Below are 17353 nucleotides of genomic sequence, written 5' to 3'. Positions count from 1 at the left end.
GAGTTATTTCCCCCTCAATCCCTCCACAGTATTTTGCATCCACCCATATAAACATTCTAGCCTAGCCTCCAACTCTTTCTTCTCCATCTTAAATCACCACCTCCTCACCAGCTGTCGCGACTTTTTCTAGGACTCCATCTTGTTATTCCCATATTCCCCAGCCCTGGTACCTGTTGACCTTCATCTTGACTGGTTTGGGCCGGGGTGGGGGGTCAGGAGCAGTAGCCACCTCTAGCAGTACCCGGCGGGACAGGCGGTGCCGGGGTAGAAACGTGTCAGCCTCGTATCTGGAGACTCGACCCTCCAGGCCAATAAGATCGAAACGGCCCATGTCTATCCGCTGGCACAAGAAGGAACACAAAGCATGGTGTCAAAGGGGCCAATGTGACAAAAGTTTCTTGGACACCAAAAGCACAGGCAACAAAATAAAATTTGATAAATTGGATTGCAGCAAACAAAACTATCTCAACAGCATGAAAAGGGAACCCACAGAATGGCACAAAATATTTGCAAATCATGTACCTGGTAAGGGGTTATAGTCAAAATGTATAAATAACTCCTACAACTCAACAACAGAAACACAAATAATCCTATTAAAAAATCAGCAAAGGTCTTTAATAGACATTTCTCCAAAGGAAATATACAACAAACACATGAAAAGATGCTCAACATCACTAATCATTAGGGAAACACAAATCAAAACCACAAGATCCTCTCACACCCATTAGGATAAAGAGAATCAGGAATAGGAAATAGACAGGGCTTGGCCATGATGTGGAAAAGGTAGAACCTTTGTGAACTACTGGTGGGAACATAAAGTAGAGCAGTCGCTGTGGAAAACAGTACGGCAGGTCCTCAAAAACTTAAAGTAGAACGACCATGTGATCCGGCAATTCCACTTCTGGGTAGAGTCATGTGCCGCGTAACGACATTTCGGTCAAAGACTGACCGCACGTCCGGCAGGTCCCAGAGACTACTGTGGAGCCGAACAACTGCCATCGCCCAGTGACGGCGTGGCTGGCCCCACGTCGCAGTGCAATGCCTTCCTCATGTGTCTGTGGGGATGCAGGGGTGAACAGACCTGCGCTGCCATTCGTGGGAAAGGGTAGCACGTACAGTGCATACTTAATGACAAAAAACGACTATGTTACTGGTTTATATGCTCACTATACTTTTTCATCATTAGAGTGTTCCTTCTACTTCCTAAAAAAACAGTTGGCTGTAAAACAGTATGCCACACATAGTGTGAGCTCCAGATGATGGACTACAGAATTGTACACCTGAAATCTATGTACCTTTACTAACACCGTCACCCCAATAAACTTTAATTAAAAAAACAAAACAGCAGCCATGTTACGCCGGCAGCCACCCCATACATCTCATTTACTGCGTCTCTTGATCATATCAGCTTCTCCTGTGCTTCATTTAATCTTGTGTTCTCTTATACATGTAGGGCAGCCTAAGTGTCCCGCGTTTACAGAGTGCACAGCAGTGCGCAGCCATGTTGTAGGCTTTCATAGTCACTCATTCACTGACTCGCCCACACTTCTGGTCCGGAGAACTCCATTCATAGCAAGTGCCCCATGCAGGTGGACCATGCTTATCTTCTACACGGTATTTTCACCGTCTATGTTTAGGTATGTTTAGATACACACTTATCATCGTGTGATACTTGCCTACAGTATTTACTCCATTACGCTGAGCAGGCTTAGAGCCACACAGCCTAGCTGTGTGTAGGCTGGACCTTTTAGGTATGTGTATGTGCACTCTGACGAAATCACCTAAGGACACACTTGTCAAAACTTATTGCCATGGTTAGGCAGAGCATGACTGTACACCCAAAAGAGAACTGAAAGCAGGGACTTGAACAATTATTTGTACACCCATGTTCACAGCAGTATTATTCACAATTGCCAAGTGTCCACTGGTGGGTGAACGGATAAACAAACCGTGGTATGTATGGGTGTGTGTGCGCCATGGATGTCTGAGCATCACTCAACCTCACAAATGGAACTTCTGACGCGTGCTACACCACCATGAACCTTGACGAGCCTATGCTAAACGAAAAAAACCACTCACAAAAGGACAAATACTGTGTGATCCCACTTATGGGAAGCACCTAGAGTACTCAAAGGTATAGAGACAGAAAGCAGAATGGTGGCTGCCAAGGGCTGGGGGAAGAGGGAGACCGGGGAGTGATTATTTAATAGGTAGTTTCCGTTTGGAAAGATGAGAAAAGTTCTGCAGCTGGATGGAGGCTAATAATGCGAACATCCTTCATGTCCCTAAACCATACACTTAAAATGGTCAGAACAGTAACATTTGTTATGTGCCCTTCACCACAATACAAACAGACATTCGGGGGGGGGGGGGGGGGGGAAGTGGCCAAAACAGGGAAGAGGCAGGAAAACAAAGTAACAGTTAATATTACTAACGTCCCAGGCACTTCCAAAAGTATTAGCCCGACTCTCACAAACACACTTGCCCATCACATGGCTAGAAAACAATGGAACTAGGGGACCAGTGCCGAGATGCTAGAGAAGTTAGGATGTAGAAGGCCAGCCTCCAGCTTAGAGAGAAGTGCCGGGGTGGGGAGGCCACGGCCTTGAGGGCAGCCACTCACCTGGAGGGGATGGACGTCAGTGGCCCCGAGCACCAGGGAAGCGGTGCTGAGGCAGATGCCGGGGGTGATGAACGGGGAGGTGACAGGTCGAGGGTCAAACAGGTTGGGATGGTTGCACACCTTGCGCAGCTGCATCAGAATGTTGATGACACTCATGAAGTGGCCGGTGGCCAGTGTCTCCTTGGTTCTGGGAGAGAACACAGGTAAGTGGCACATCCCAACCCCAACCTCTGCTCTGCCCTGGAGCCAGGCCCCTCTCTGCCCTCCCTTACGTGGTCTGTGCCATGAAGTCGTCATAGAGACAGCGCTGGCGCTTGGACAGCCGGCAGCGGATGACATGCTCATACTTCTTAGGCATCTGCTTCTCAACGTCCACCTTCACTCGGCGGAGCAGAAAAGGCCGCAAAACCTAAACGCAAGGAAGCGGGAGGCTGATGGGAACGGCAGGCACTGAGCCCCCGCTGAGCCTCTCTAGCTGGGTCTTGGCTTGATGATCAGCTGGGTGCTGGCCTGGCCCATCAGTAAACAAACACTCATGGAGCAACCAGCATGCGAGGAACCAAGCACACAGAGGAGTCAGCTGCAAGCCTCCTCTCAAGGAATCTGTCTGCTGAAGGAGACACAATCAAGACGACAACGTAAGAAGTGATAAAGAAAGCACTGAGGGCAGTGCGACTAATTATACAGGAGGGATGACTCCAATTCCATTTCAAGGAGTAAATGTAAACTGACAAGATTATGAAAGTAAATCCAGGGGAGAGGCTGAGAACGAAAGCTGTGGCAGTGACAGCAGCATCGGAAACAAGGCAAATCTGCCATCTCAGGAGGTAAAACGTGACAGGACAGAGTCATCAGGTAACACAGAAGACGGGAAGGGAGAGAGATGAAGGAAGAGGTCCAGCTAGGAAGACTTCTTGGTTTCTAGTTTGATTTACCAAAATGACGGTGTGATTGACCAAAGCAGAACAGAAATAATAGGCTATACGGCCTGACATGTTTGAGTTAGAACAGACTGAGTTCAAGAGGTACTTTGGATTAAAGACATCAAGTCAAACTTAAATACAGGTGGAGTGGTCTAGAGTTAAAGGATTAAAACCACAAACTGGGGTCTTTAAAGCCTACTGAATGAGTATGCCTGTAAGATAAATTGTGAGACAAAAAAGTAAAAATCAGAATGCTGAGAGATGTTATTTAAAAGCTAGACAAAGGAGGGACCAGAAAAGACAAGAGAAACGCAGGTAGGAGAGAGAAGAGAAAGGAAGGGGAGGGAGAAAGAGGAAAAAGGGGGGGAGGGAGATGTGGGGGGAGGGGGGCGAGAGGGAGAGATGTGGGAGGGAAGGAGGGAAAACACAACAAAAATATGAAGTTGAGGAAAGCCAGGTGACGAGAAATCCAAGCAGCACCCATCAGCAGTACTGTTCTATTCAGAGCACAGGACAGAAATGTCAGCGTTATAAGAAAAGAAGCAGGATGACGATGGAGATGAGGTCACTCATCCGCCATGCGTTAGTCACTCAAGCAGTGCAGTCTGACAGCTGGGTGAACTCTGCCTCGCTCACTCGCTCGCTCTACCTTCCCTCCCCATGGGTTTTCTGGGGGCTGACCTTGGTTCCTCACCGTTCCCAACGCCCCTGACAAAAGGCTAGAGGCCCTACCTTGTGGAGGCGCTTGACGAGACCTTCATTGTACTCTTGGCTGCCCTCAATCATGCCGGTTAGGGGGTTAGAGAACCATTCTTTGAACTCGCGATGAGACTGGAAGACATGGGGCATCAAAAAGTGCATCAAGGACCACAGTTCCATGAGGCTGTTCTGCAAGGGCGTCCCTGTCAGGAGCAGGCGTCTCTGGCTGCAGAGAGACGGGGGGAGAGGGAGAGTGTCAGCAAGTTCTCAGCCTTGCGAGCACCCCCGCTTGGGCCCAGCAGCCCTCCCGCCAGTGCCGTCCCGCGCCCACCTGTTGAAGTTGAGCAGTGACTGCCAGCGCTGCGACTTAAAGTTCTTGATGTTCTGAGCCTCATCCAGGATGAGGTAGCGCCAGTTCTTGCGGCGGAACGCCTGGTGGTCCTGCAGCACCAGCTTGTACGACGTGATGCACACATGGAAGGCATTGGGCTTGGTCCAGCCCTGTGGAACCAGGAGAACAGCAGGTCGGGGGCGGGGAAAGGAAGGAAAGGGTCAAGAGAAGGTCCTCAAGGGACAGAAAACAGGCTGAGCTGAAAGAAGTCCCAGAAGCAGCAGAATGCGGGGGGGGGATGCCACGCTCATCCGAGGGGAGGGGAGGAGAGGGAAGGAGGCACTGACTGGGGTGGAGGGGTGTCTGCGTGGAGCAGCGAACCTGCCGCTTGAGCTTCCTCTCCTTCTGGGCTCCATAGTAGGTGAGGATTTTAAAGCTGGGGCACCACCGCTTCAGCTCCATCTCCCAGTTCAACATCACACTGGTGGGGACAATGATCAAATGGGGGCCCCAGTTACCTGTTTAGCAAAAGAATGAGAGATGTGTGGCACGGTAACTATAGTTAACAATACTGCACTGCATATTTGGAAGTTGCTAAGACAGTAGATCTTACAAGTTCTCATTACAAAACAAAATCTGGTAACTACCTGATGGACGTTAACTAGATTTATGTCTCAATGTACACAAATACTGAATCGTTATGTTGTACACCTGAAACCAGTATATGTCGATTATACCTCAATTTTTAAAAATAAGATTTTACGCAAAGGACTCTAAAGGCAAAAAGAGATGGTAAGAAAACAGTAAGGAAGCACACTTGGGGGTTCTGGCTCCCCGGGCCCAGCGCTGCCCAGTCTGTCCTGAGAATCGCAGCACTGACACTGGCATCTCCCTATAGGTCCTGACCAGAGCCCACGAAGCTCCTTAGATACCAACAGAAGGGTGGCAACCGCCATCCCACAGCTGGAGTCCCCATTGGACAAGCTGCCCAGGGAGTTGGCCGAGGAGACCCCAGGGGAGGGGCCCTGCCCAGTCACCTTTCTCACAAGCCAAGTGGGCCAGCAGGGAGATGGTCTGGATGGTCTTGCCGAGCCCCATTTCGTCAGCCAGGATGCCGTTGAGCTTCTTCTCGTACATGGTAACCAGCCAGTCCAGCCCAATGTGCTGGTACTCCCGCAGCTGGCCCCGCAACAGCAGGGGGATGGGTGTCTTCACCTGACAGGGAGGACGAGGTGTCACGGTGGCACTGAAGCACCTGTCACTGAGGACCAGGACAGTCAAGGTCTGGGAAAGCAGCTGCGGGGGCCGGGAATACCTGGGTGGTGGCCAACGTGTAACCTTTGGGCTGGAGGCTTTCGGCGGCAGCAGCAATGTCGGTGATTTCTTTCTTCGGGCCCAGCGTGGTGGCAGGCCCTGGGGTGGGAGGCCCGCTGCCCCCATCAGCCTCGCTCTGCTCCTCGTCCCGGGCGAGCAAGTATTCCACTCCGAAGTCATCGTCCTCGTCCTCGTCCTCATCTGCTTGGCTCTGTGGCGGGGCCTCCTCGGACTCGTCAGACTCGGACTCCTCGGATTCTGAACTCCCGCTGGTCTCTTCCTCCTCGGAATGCTCCCCATCCTCATCCTGGCTCTGCTCGGCGGCAGAGTCTACAGCACAAGACGGAGGCCTGGGCTCGGCACGCCACTCTCCTCCCCTCCCTGGAGGGTGCTGCCCACCTCGCCCAGGACCACACTCACCTGCCTGGCTGCTGCTCTCCTCCTCTGCGGCCCCCTCCGCTTCACTGTCCGAGCTGGTGGCTTCCAGCTCCTCTTCCTCTTCCTCCTCCTCCTCCTCCTCACTGTTGGCAGAGCCCGGGGCAGAGGCATCGGATGCGTAGGCTCCTGCATACTGCCGCAGCAGCTCCTCCATAGACAGCTCCCCTGGAGGACAAACAGCAGTGAGCGTGCGGCTGCTGACGGGAAGGCAAAGCGGCCCGAGCGCTGCCAGGCCATCTGACTCGGGTCTCTGCACACAGCTCAGCTCAGGTCCAGGGGCAGCCAGAAAAGCTCACTTTCAGTACCAAAGACCTAGAACCATGGATGGAGCTGCCTCGGCTGGAAGGACAACCTCCACCTGATGAACCTCCTTTAAGGTTCAGGTCAGACACAACCAACATCCTCCTCCGCTCCCCTCCGCGAGCTCGCACATCCCTTTGATGGGAATTCCACCATCACCGCTCATCCCATGCTAGTTACATCTATTTGTCTATAAACCTGTGTCATGAGACCCGGAGTTCCTGCAGAGGGGATAAGGGTCTCATGCATCGCTCTGGCCCTAGCCCTCTGCAGGAGACACGAAGTGCACGCTCAGTAAACTGTCTAGAGAATGTCACCTTCTCGAGCCAGCTCGCTCAACTCTGTGGCATGATCCACGTCCCCTTCCAACTGCTCCTCAGCTGCTATGGTGTCCTCTTCATCCTCGGCTGGGAAAGAGAACGGAGCACGATCAACGGAGACAGAGGCACAGGCACGGCCCACGTGGACGAGGTGAGAAAGCAGGAAGCATTAGGTCCAAACTACTCAAGGACAAAGAGAACAGGCCTGACCTTCATCCTCGTTGGCAGTAAATTCCTCATCGTCCTCATCGGGATGCCAAGGCTGCTTGTTTCGCTGTGTAACAGAGGAGGACGGGGGCTTTACCTGTGCGGCCAAGGATGAGAGGGAGAAGACAGAAGGTGAGAGCCCCAGGAGAGACCCAATGCTGACTACCATGCCACAGAAGAGTCTCTGTCCCATTGAGTGAAAGCTGCCACTGGCACAGGCCCAGGGCAAGGATGCAATCAAGGGTTTTCTTTCAGCACCAGCTACCAAATCCTGGCCCCACGCACGGCCTGGGGGAGGACCTGTGAAAGTGCTAGCCAGAGTGCGGGCCCCACCCCCACCCTGCACTCAGACGCACGGAGAAACAGAGCTCAGGTCCAGAAGAGACTTCAAGGTTACCTTCTCAGTTCCACACCTAGAAACCAGTCAGGGCGTGTCAGGGCCCTTTCCTTAGTGTGGCTGGGCCAGGAGAAGCGTGTGTTTCAAGGTCAGCCAACCGTTTACAGAATACAGTACGGTACACTCTTCCACTACAGCATCAGAAACTCCCCATCTCAGATTGCAACTTGCCCAAACCCAGATTCTTCCCCATCCATCCCCAAACGCCCTTAACCAGGGACGACTCCGGAAACCACCCCCTCAGAGCAGAGCTGTCTGGACTGCTCTCCCCCTGCCCCCGTGTGCGCGCCCCACACCTCTCCTGCCCTTACCTTCAGCACCTGAGACGGCTCCTCCTCACCCCCTGCTTCAGGTCCCTCTCGGGTGTCGCCATCACGAGATGACGGGGCTCTCGAGGGGCTGCAAGACCCTCCTAGCAGCTGAGGGGGAAGGGACCGAAGCAACTCTTCCAGCGGCAGCTCCCCCTCACGTCTAAGGAGCTCGATCTCACGCCTCTGGGTCTCTGCGTCGTTGCCTTCCTGTTGTTCCTCCACCTCAATCGTCTCCTCATCATCCTCTTCCTCCTCCTCCTGGGGTTGGAAGTCCCCATCTAGAGCAGGAGAACAAGGTCACAAAGTCCACGGGCCCTGCAAGCCACAGGGGGGGTTTTCAGCTCCAGAAAGGGGCACATGAGGAAGAGTACCAGAGCCAAAGGGGACACACACCTTCGTCGTCCAAGTGGGAAACCGGGGGTGGAGGACTCGAGGCGGCCGAGGAAGAGCCCAGGCAGGGGGAGGAGCCAGCTTTGCTGGAGGCTGGCGGCTGGTTGAGACTCTGAGACAGAAGGTCCGAGTACTTCTCCGTCTGCCCCACGATGAAGTCCAGGTGGAGGTCCAGAGCCTTCTTGCGCTTTTCCTCCAGCCGTGACTGTTGCTTGAATTGCACCACCTGCCACAAGCACAAAAGGGATGGGTCACCCAGATGATCTCTGTTCAGAAGGAAGAACTAAATGACCTGAATGGAGCTCCTGAGGCGGTGGAGGGAAGAGCCAGCTTAGCTTCAGGCAACAGAAAAAGATTTGCAAATGTACCTGGAGCTAAATTGCAAAGCCCAAGGAGGCGTTCCCTACGTGGAAACGAGGAGCAGAAGCATCCCCAGAAGCAGAAGCCACATGTTAATGGAGGGTAGAGTTTGAAACGGAAAGGGGAGGAAAAGAACCTGGCAGGACACACTGAAGACTGAAAATACATACAGATGCCAGGTACGGTGTTTCCCCGAAAATAAGTCCTAGCCAGACAATCAGCTCTAATGTGTGTTTTGGAGCAAAAATTAATATAAGACCTAGTGTTAAATTATAGTAAAATAAGACTGGGTATTATATTACATCTAATATTATATTAAAATAAGACCGGGTCTTATATTAATTTTTGCTCCAAAAGACACATCAGAGCTGATTGTCCGGCTAGGTCTTATTCTCGGGGAAACACGGTAGTGCTTGAGAAAAAATTCCAATGTAATACGTGTGAACAATTTAATCAGTAAGAACATGGATGGTATTTAAGCGGGTAACTGGCACAGAAAGCTTTCAGAAAAAGCATGGTGAATGCCCTGCAAATGATGGACGGCACAGAGGAGTCAGGACATCCTATTAACAATCCCCAAAGGCAGGGCCAGTATTGTTTTCTTTTCTATAGCACTTGATGCAAGAAAAGGCCAATGCATAACAGAAACACCATTAAAGTTGCTTGAAACGAAACTATTTGTTCTCTCACAAAGCTTTGATCATTCCGGCTACCACGCTACCCACCAACCAAACCCAAGGCATCCAGCTCCCTGTCCCAGGCCATGCGGCCCACCTTCTCCACGTTGCTCCAGAACTGCCGGACGTCCTTGGCCATGGTGGAGGCGATTCGACGCAGCTTGGCCTGCTCCTCCCTCCGGGCCCGTTCCTCTTTCTGCCGCTGCTCCTCGTGGTGCCGGATCACCATGCGAACCACCTGTGGGATGCGAAGCCAGCATGAGGACGCCCGAGGCCAGGCCCTGCCTGCGCCCCAAGTCAGAAGCATAGAAAACCATCAGGGCCAAGAAACTTGGCAGGTCAGAGATCACCCCTTGAGAATGCGGGCATTAATACATATCCTACACTGTCTAGCTTGGTTTCCCTCCAACCAACCCACCCGTCAAGGAAAAGCAAACCTGAAAAAGAAAGGTAGGCCCGGTTGAAGACATACCTTACGGGCCACGCCACGTTTCCAGCGGCGCTCCTGAGCAAAGTCGGCAGAGAGCCACTGCATCTCCTCACACAGATAGTCCCAGTGGCCTTTGGGGCGGGGAGGCTCGGGCACTTTGGGCAGCCTCTTCAGTGACCAGAAGCCCTCCTTTCGCAGCTCAGCAATCCGAGTCTCAATCTCAGCCTCCTATTTAAGGAGAACTACATCAATCAAGTTACTGAACACGAACTCCACCTCCTGACCATGGCTGAATTCCAGAGCACTGATTGTGTACAGGCACTGCCTGGACTGAGTGTGTTATACTCGTCTCAAGTCCACATACTAAGTCTACAAGTAGGTATTATACTCTCTTCAGGTGAGATAAAAAAAAAAAAAAGATCGGGCCGACCCGGTGGCTCAGGCAGTTAAGAGCTCCATGCTCCTAACTCCGAAGGCTGCCAGTTCGATTCCCACATGGGCCAGTGGGCTCTCAACCACAAGGTTGCTGGTTCGACTCCCGCAAGGGATGGTGGGCTGTGCCCCCTGCAACTAGAAAACGGCAACTCGACCTGGAGCTGAGCTGCGCCCTCCACAACTAAGACTGAAGCGACAACAACTTGAAGCTGAACGGCACCCTCCACAACTAAGATTGAAAGGACAACAACTTGACTTGGGAAAAAAAAGGCCTGGAAGTACACACTGTTCCCCAATAAAGTCCTGTTCCCCTTCCCCAATAAAACTCTTAAAAAAAAAAAAAAAAAAGATCACAGAGACTACACAGCCAGGAAGTATAAACAGCTGAGAATTAAAAATAGGTCTAATGATTCCAAACACATTTCATGCTCTTTCCATTATTTCACACAATCTCCACTCCCCATGAATATAGGCGAGACTTAGGAAAACATCCCAACGGAACCGCCGAGAGAAGCAGGAGCGCATGTTTCTTTACTGACTCTCGAGCCAAGGGTTCTTCAGTGCTGCAGAATTCTACTTATGTACGAGAACATTCATGCTTAGAAACATGCTATCAAACCCAATTTACACAATCCTGTGTTTAAAATACCGCTTTTATAAAAATGCATTTTATGAAAATACTGAAAAATTATAATAAAAAGGTTAACATGGTTTCTATACTGATTATATTGCCTAAGAGAAAAAAATGAAAACGTTTAAAAACTTTTTTTGAACAGAGGTAACTTAAAAACTTAGGACAATTGCCTTCATTATTCTTGTCCTCTCCCGAAAAAAACTGAATCAGAGGAAGTAAGAGCCAGAGATCAATCAGGCAACTAAACGGCCTGATGGTGAAGGAAACATCAGGAAAAACACGAGCACCAGACCAACAGCTTTCCAATCTGAGCGTGTAGCAGAATCTGAAGCGCTTGTTACGACAGGTGGCTGGGCCCCAGCCCCCCCGTAGTTTGCAGTGAGTAGATGGAAGAGGGGTACCAAGAATTTGCATTTCTCACAACTTTCCAGGTAATGCTGATGCTGCAGGCCTAGGAGCCACACTAACGGGTACGTTAACAGAGGCTACAGGATAGAAATAAGCAGCAGCTTAGTTTCAGGCAATAGTAAATCTTAAGAGCCTCACAGTTGACAAAGCACTTTCATGTCTCTAACTCAGACCTCCTACACCTATAGACTAGTACACCATCCCTGTCTTACAGAAAAGATGACGAGACTCAGAGGTCCGCGACTTGCTCAAGATCATGGTAGTTAAGGCAGAAACTACACTCTGAATTCATGAGGAAGAAAGAGATGTGAAATACCCATGGGACATAGGAACTCAGGGAAGCCTCCCAAGACGCCTCACGAGCCTTCCCAATACGTACATGCTTGGCCTGCTCTGCAATCTCAGCATGGCTCTTCTCCCACTTTGGGCCCCTGTTAGCCAGGTCAGCAGCCTGGGGTAAGCTGAGCCCCTCCAGGGGCGCTGTGGCACCATCTGGGGGCCCCGGAGGTCCATCCAGAGAGGAATCTTGAGCTATATGCTGGGGAGAGATGCCACCTGCCCCACTAGAGGCTGGGGAACTGGATGAGGCAGGGGACACAGGATGGCTGCCTGTCATGCCGTCCGACACCATCTAGAAAAGGGGAAAATGAAAGGCAAAATAAATGCACTGTACTAGGAGTTTAAAATATGTGACTTCATTCTATCTTCACAGGAAAACATCTGGAGTAAGGTATCAACCTCATTTCTGCAAACACAAACTCTGGGGTAGAGTTTCAATAAGGTGCTCAAGAAGGCAGAACCAAGTTTATAGTAGATGCTTGGCATGCAAGAGGACTTACAGCCTGAGATCCAAGAATACTACGATAGCATGTGATTTCAAACGTTAATGAAACTTCTAGAACTTCAATGATTTCACTCACAGAAACAAATCCCTATTTTTCCCTTTTTCACAGCAAGTATGGAAATTCACCTCTGCAAGTCAATTTGAGCTACCACCAAATTCAAAAGGCATCAAAAAACAAAACAAAAAACAAAAAGCAAGACCACCTAAACCTCTCTATAGTCATTACCAGTTTGGGTGGTTTCCTTTACTGGGGAGTTGTGAGGGGAAGGGGAGGGAGGGCTGGTCACTCTTCTCAAAGACCACCTATTACTTTACAAGATCCTGCACAATCAGGAAGAAATGGAGAACAAAGTCCAAGTTACATGTGGATAGTGAAAAAACTCATGAAATTCACTCCAGCACACAAGCTTCACAGTGTGCCACTCAAAATCCTACTCAGTAAGTGACCAAAGACTGTATGTCAAAAAATTTCCCAGCTGCTCAGGAAAATTATAAATATCAAACCCATAACCATCAAAAGCCCACTGTAGCTTCCAGTCAAGATGTCAGAGCAGGTAAATGCTGTGCTCGCCTCCTCCCAGGACATCAACATTACAACTAAACTACAGAACAACCATCATTGAGAAATACCCGAAGTCTCGTGGAACAGAAGTCCTACAACCAGAAGCAACACTGAGACTGGTCAACTGTAAATAAAATATAAAGATTTATTTTACAAAAGCCAGTACTGTACACAAACCTAGCTCTGTCTGGGGTCAAAAGCCATGATTTTTTTCTCCTATCCCCCACACTTCCTTGGGATAAGAAAAGAAGGACTACTACACACCACCCATAACACTTAACTTGTTCCAGTTCCAAAAGAAACTGAGCTATTCTCAAAGCACAATCTTACAAGCATGTTGTCCCAACCTGGTCTAATTCAACCTTTTTCAGGTAACGAGAAGTTTCCACACTCGCAGAGGTCAACGTTCCACTAATGTCCAATACAGTGAGTACCCAACAGGCTTAAAGCCCACCTGAACACCAGAGATTCCCCAAACTCAGTTCCCAGGTACCCAGGATCACGGAAACATGGCTAGGATCTGCCACGTTTCTTTTGCCTGAGCCAGCAGCCCAGAAGGCAGTAATAGAGTAGGAATCTTCCCCCTTTCAAACCTGTGTCTGCAGGATTGGGAGCTGAGGGTGAGCAGGGGAGGGGCTGCTCTGCATGGTCCCACTCCCAGGCTCCTCTTTGGGTGCCTTAAGAATGACTGGGTCGTTGTCACCACTGCTGCTGGCCGAGGGGCTGGCGTCCGGCTGCAGGGCATGCTGGGAGCTGGCCTCATTCTGGGCCACCGGCCACCGGGACCCGCCTTCCAGGGCCCGGGGCCCACTAGGGCGTCCCAGCCTCCGCTCAGGTCCACCGGCCTCTGGAGCACCTAAAGTAGGGTAAAAAAAAAAAAAAGTAGAAATGGGGTTTTAAAAATTTAAAGTATTTTAAATAAGTAGAAATAACATTTAAAAATAAAGATGAATGAACAGAGTGATTAGAGCCTACATGGCTTGACTACCAAGTGTGTCAGACACTTAGTATTTACTTTATGTGTTCTGTAATCCTCACATCTACCTTATGAGCCAGATACTTTCCACGCCATAACCTTAGTTCCTTCTATATACAGAGGAAGATGGAGCTATACAGAAAAGACGCCTGACTTAAATGAAGCTCACATCCTCATAGTTTCTCTATTTGACAAGTTAGGAAATCGGGACATAAAGAAAGCAAATGACCAAATGACTCGTCTAAGGTCACACAGGAAGGAAGTGGTAGGAGACAGACTTAAACCTGGGTACTGATGGCAAAGACACAGAAGCCATGCTGTTCTGCTTGGCACAACCAGGGTGATAGGCTCCTTCTGTCCACAGCCCCAGTCTTAGTACGGCAATGCTATCATCAACCCAGACGTATTAATCTATAATTTCTCTCCTTATTAGCATCAGTACACAAAACGGTCCCTGAACCCTCACCTGTGTGAGCTGAGACCACACCCCCTGTGAAAGTCTGTACTTCCACGGTGCCGCCGTTCTGAGGGTAATCGCAACTGAAACAAACGGAAAGGGAGGAAAACAGCAGTGAGGGGTCCATCCACCTTTACCCGCATCCATCACAGCCTTCTTTTCCCAACTAGTAGGAGGCCTGTAAATACACCCCCATCAGTTCAAAGGCTGAAAAAAGTTACAGTAGTAGGGAAAGCTTACATTTCAGAAAACTGAAAGCAAATCATGTTTTGTGAAAGCAGAATTCCCTAGGGACAGAGGATTCTGCCTGGTGGGAAGAGCAGGGAAGTGAAGCAAAAAAAAAGTTTAAAAAAGCCTGCGCGTAAAAACCTCCCAACAACTGCATGGAGGGCAAATAAAGGAAAAATGAAATATGTCACATCCAGAAGTTCAGATCGGTGCTGGCTGCCCGGCAGCCGGCTCTCCTCGGCAGGGAGGGCAGCACACAGCCACAGGAGAAGACACCCTTCCTCAGGGCAGGGCCCTGTGACTCCCACACCTGCGCCAGGAGACACTTCCCCAAACACAAGAACTACAACAGGAAACATGAGAGGAGCAGTAAGATGCGAGGAAGGCCGCTCAGCGAAGGACTAGGGCCCGGAAACAGGCAGGGGACCCACACAAGGCCCGGAAGTGTTTCCCCACTGTTGAAGGAAATTCCCTGACCACGGTGCTGCCTTGGATCCACTCCCTCCTCCACGACCGGACCCAAGCGAACTAGAGCCCAAGAAGCCTGAACTCAACCCCAAGCGTCATTACCCGCTCCCGACCCCCACCCCGACCGACTGACCCAGCGTGACCCCTGACCTCTGCCCCCAGTCGCCACTAGCCCTAACGTGGCCCCGCCCCCTCCGAGGCTCCCACCCTACCCAACGTGCGCGACAGGCTGGGGGAGGGGCCCGCGCGTGCGCGGCTGGAGGCGGAGTGAGCCGGCTGCGCGCATCGCCCGGGGGCTCCCGCCAGAACCCAAACCCACGCACACGAGGGTCGCGGGGCCGGGCTGCCCCTCAGCCCTGCCTGTCAGGGAGCCCCGCCACCACCACCACCACCACCAGACCGCGAAAGGCTGAGCTACGGAAGGCTTCGAGCCGCCAGGTCCTGGTCCCTGACTGGATATGGTGGGCGCGCGCCCCGACTCCTCATCCCACGCCCCCCTTCCTCTTCCCGCGCGCCCCTGAGAGGGGGGCTGGGGTTGGTGGGCGGGCAGGAGCGCACCTGGGTCCGTCCTCTCAGGGCTGGCTCGCTCGCTCAGGCACGCGTGCGCAGACGTGCGGGAGGGGAGAGGAGACGCGCCCAGGCCCAGTGCCGGCCGGCCTGGCCCCCCTCAGTCTGTCTCTATGAGCGCGCGCCGACAGCCTCGCGCACCGGCCCCGGGGCCCCGGCCGAAGGTGCGCGCGCAGCACCCCGGGAAGGTGGGAGGAGAGGTGGTGGCGGAAAGATGCGCGCGCAATCACCCGTCAGGGGAGGGGGAACTGTGGAGCGTCCGCCATCTTGTCTCCCTCTCCTTACCTGCGTCCTCGGGGGCGTGCGCACCACCCCCCTCCCGCCGAGGAGGGGGAGGGCCCCCTCTTGGCCGCCGCCTTCGCGGCCTTTAAATTCCCCTGGGGCCCGCGGTTATTGCCACCGCCTTGCTTCCACTACCTCTTCTCATGCCACAGAGGTACGGGCGGTGGGTGGGAAAAATGAGAGACGCTAGTACCAGCGAACCGCCGCCGCCGCTTCCGAGGCCTCACCAAAATGGCCGCCGCCTTCTCGGCCGCCACCTCCACCGCCACCACCACCACGGCTCACTATCGCTACCGCCGGCGCGGCCCGTTCTCTCGCGAGAAACAGTAACTGGAGGTTGGGAGAGCGGAGAGTTCGCGTGCTAGCGTAGGGCGCTGTCCGTGCGCAAGGCGGGCTGGGAGTTGTAGTCCTGCCGGAGACATCGTGCTCGTCCCGCGGCAGACCGTCGGTACCCTCCACCGCAGAAGCTGCCACCGGCTGCATTGCGGCTGCCGGCTCGGCCCAGTTCCCCTTTGTTTTACAGTTTACCCAGACAGCTGAAGCCGTTTGTCGTGTACTTTCAGCAAGTTGGCAGTGCATCCTGGGCCTCTGGACTCCCATGCAATCCACTTACAAGAGCTGCTACGTTTTTCACGAGGCTGGTGGTATTCCCGATACTATCTCTCAAGTACCTGCCCATCTGTTGGCCAACTGCGAGGTTGCGAACCCATTTGAGAATCTGATATCCTAATCCCAGAATAGAATAATAATAACGGCTACTCTATGGAGGCCACTTTGTGCACTGATTATCTCTTGATCTCAACAGTACTTCATTTTACCAATGAATTGAGACTCATAGCTTAACGGGTGACAGAGCCCAAAGCCAGATTCATAGCCAAGCAGTCTAAGTAACTAAGACGCTCACAAATCGTACCACCTACAAGTCCTGATAATGCTGTCATTCATCTCCACTTCGTTTATCTCTTCCCTGTTCTCCTCAAAATGAGGGTCATTCTCTCTTTGGGTCATTGAGGTGAAGTCCTATTTTTCTTACAACAAAAACCAGGGGTTGGAAACTCAGCTAGAAGGGCCAGTGAAGGGGAGCAGGTGAGGAATTGAAGGAGACCATATGCTCTGTCCAAAAGGAACCGCCACTGTTCAAACCTATTTCAATGGTCGCCCTATAGGAATGTGGGCTGAAATACATGTAAGGGTCAGACTCAGCCCACAGGCTGCCAGTTTGCTGCCTCTGGCATCTCCTGGAGCCTCAAGGCACATAGAATACCTAGGAGTGATTGGCTGAATAAGTGAATGAATGCCCATCCATGCAGACCAAGTTCAAAGTCCTTTCCCAGGCCAAGCTTATATATTTATGAGACCCTATCATAACTGAGCTTCCAAGAGATCTCACATCTCTTGGCCTTCCCGTATACCTTTTCATCCTTTTTCAAATATTCCTTAAAATTTACCTCAAGGCGCGCAACTCTTAGGTGATCTCTGTTCACCACCCCCAGGCTGGTATAACCCCTTCTGGCTTCCATAGCTTCCTGGGCTTCTTTAAGTGCTGGTTGCATTGTATCTGGATTCATGGTCTGCCCACAACACCCCCAAAAGTATTATTAACCCCTCGCGGGTAGGAACATGGTTTATATATGACAATTCACTGTGCCAGTCTCAAATTATTCAGGAAATTTATTTGTGTGAGCTATTGCATTATAATACTTCATTAAAAACAAAAATAACTGGTATTGGATACATGAGCTCAAACTCAAATCCAAAATCTCTCTTCTAGT

At 51.4% G+C, this 17353-nt stretch overlaps 1 protein-coding gene and 1 non-coding gene across 10 annotated transcripts in view; both read right to left on the bottom strand.

Moving 5' to 3' along the window:
- SRCAP (Snf2 related CREBBP activator protein) overlaps positions 1 to 15931 on the bottom strand; it is a 35855-nt gene extending 19924 nt beyond the window's left edge. For 4 of the 9 annotated variants that reach the window (XM_019717230.3, XM_074322999.2, XM_074322998.2 and 1 more), the window contains exons 1-19: positions 15585 to 15931; positions 14046 to 14119; positions 13197 to 13459; positions 11577 to 11828; positions 9763 to 9948; positions 9388 to 9528; positions 8257 to 8479; positions 7864 to 8141; positions 7159 to 7252; positions 6946 to 7035; positions 6311 to 6493; positions 5892 to 6220; positions 5614 to 5791; positions 4958 to 5094; positions 4577 to 4746; positions 4279 to 4471; positions 2896 to 3032; positions 2624 to 2810; positions 171 to 340 (exon numbers count right to left, since the gene is read on the bottom strand). In XM_019717230.3, the coding sequence (XP_019572789.2) occupies positions 171 to 340; positions 2624 to 2810; positions 2896 to 3032; positions 4279 to 4471; positions 4577 to 4746; positions 4958 to 5094; positions 5614 to 5791; positions 5892 to 6220; positions 6311 to 6493; positions 6946 to 7035; positions 7159 to 7252; positions 7864 to 8141; positions 8257 to 8479; positions 9388 to 9528; positions 9763 to 9948; positions 11577 to 11828; positions 13197 to 13250 (3002 nt within the window). In that variant the 5' untranslated portion in view covers positions 13251 to 13459; positions 14046 to 14119; positions 15585 to 15931. Of the gene's footprint in view, positions 1 to 170; positions 341 to 2623; positions 2811 to 2895; positions 3033 to 4278; positions 4472 to 4576; positions 4747 to 4957; positions 5095 to 5613; positions 5792 to 5891; positions 6221 to 6310; positions 6494 to 6945; positions 7036 to 7158; positions 7253 to 7863; positions 8142 to 8256; positions 8480 to 9387; positions 9529 to 9762; positions 9949 to 11576; positions 11829 to 13196; positions 13460 to 14045; positions 14120 to 15290; positions 15562 to 15584 lie in introns of those variants that run through there. The other 5 variants (XM_074323000.2, XM_019717228.3, XM_074322997.2 and 2 more) reach the window with 5 other exon arrangements.
- LOC141569531 (small nucleolar RNA SNORA30/SNORA37 family) lies at positions 7338 to 7470 on the bottom strand. The gene has a single exon (XR_012493256.2). It is a non-coding gene; the product is annotated as a small nucleolar RNA SNORA30/SNORA37 family (small nucleolar RNA).
- Positions 15932 to 17353: the final 1422 nt, after the last annotated feature.

The sequence above is a fragment of the Rhinolophus sinicus genome, chromosome 10 (assembly GCF_057876585.1).
Source record: "Rhinolophus sinicus isolate RSI-liver-muscle chromosome 10, RSI-T2T, whole genome shotgun sequence".
NCBI lineage: Eukaryota > Metazoa > Chordata > Mammalia > Chiroptera > Rhinolophidae > Rhinolophus > Rhinolophus sinicus.
This window is presented reverse-complemented; position numbering and strand designations above follow the sequence as displayed.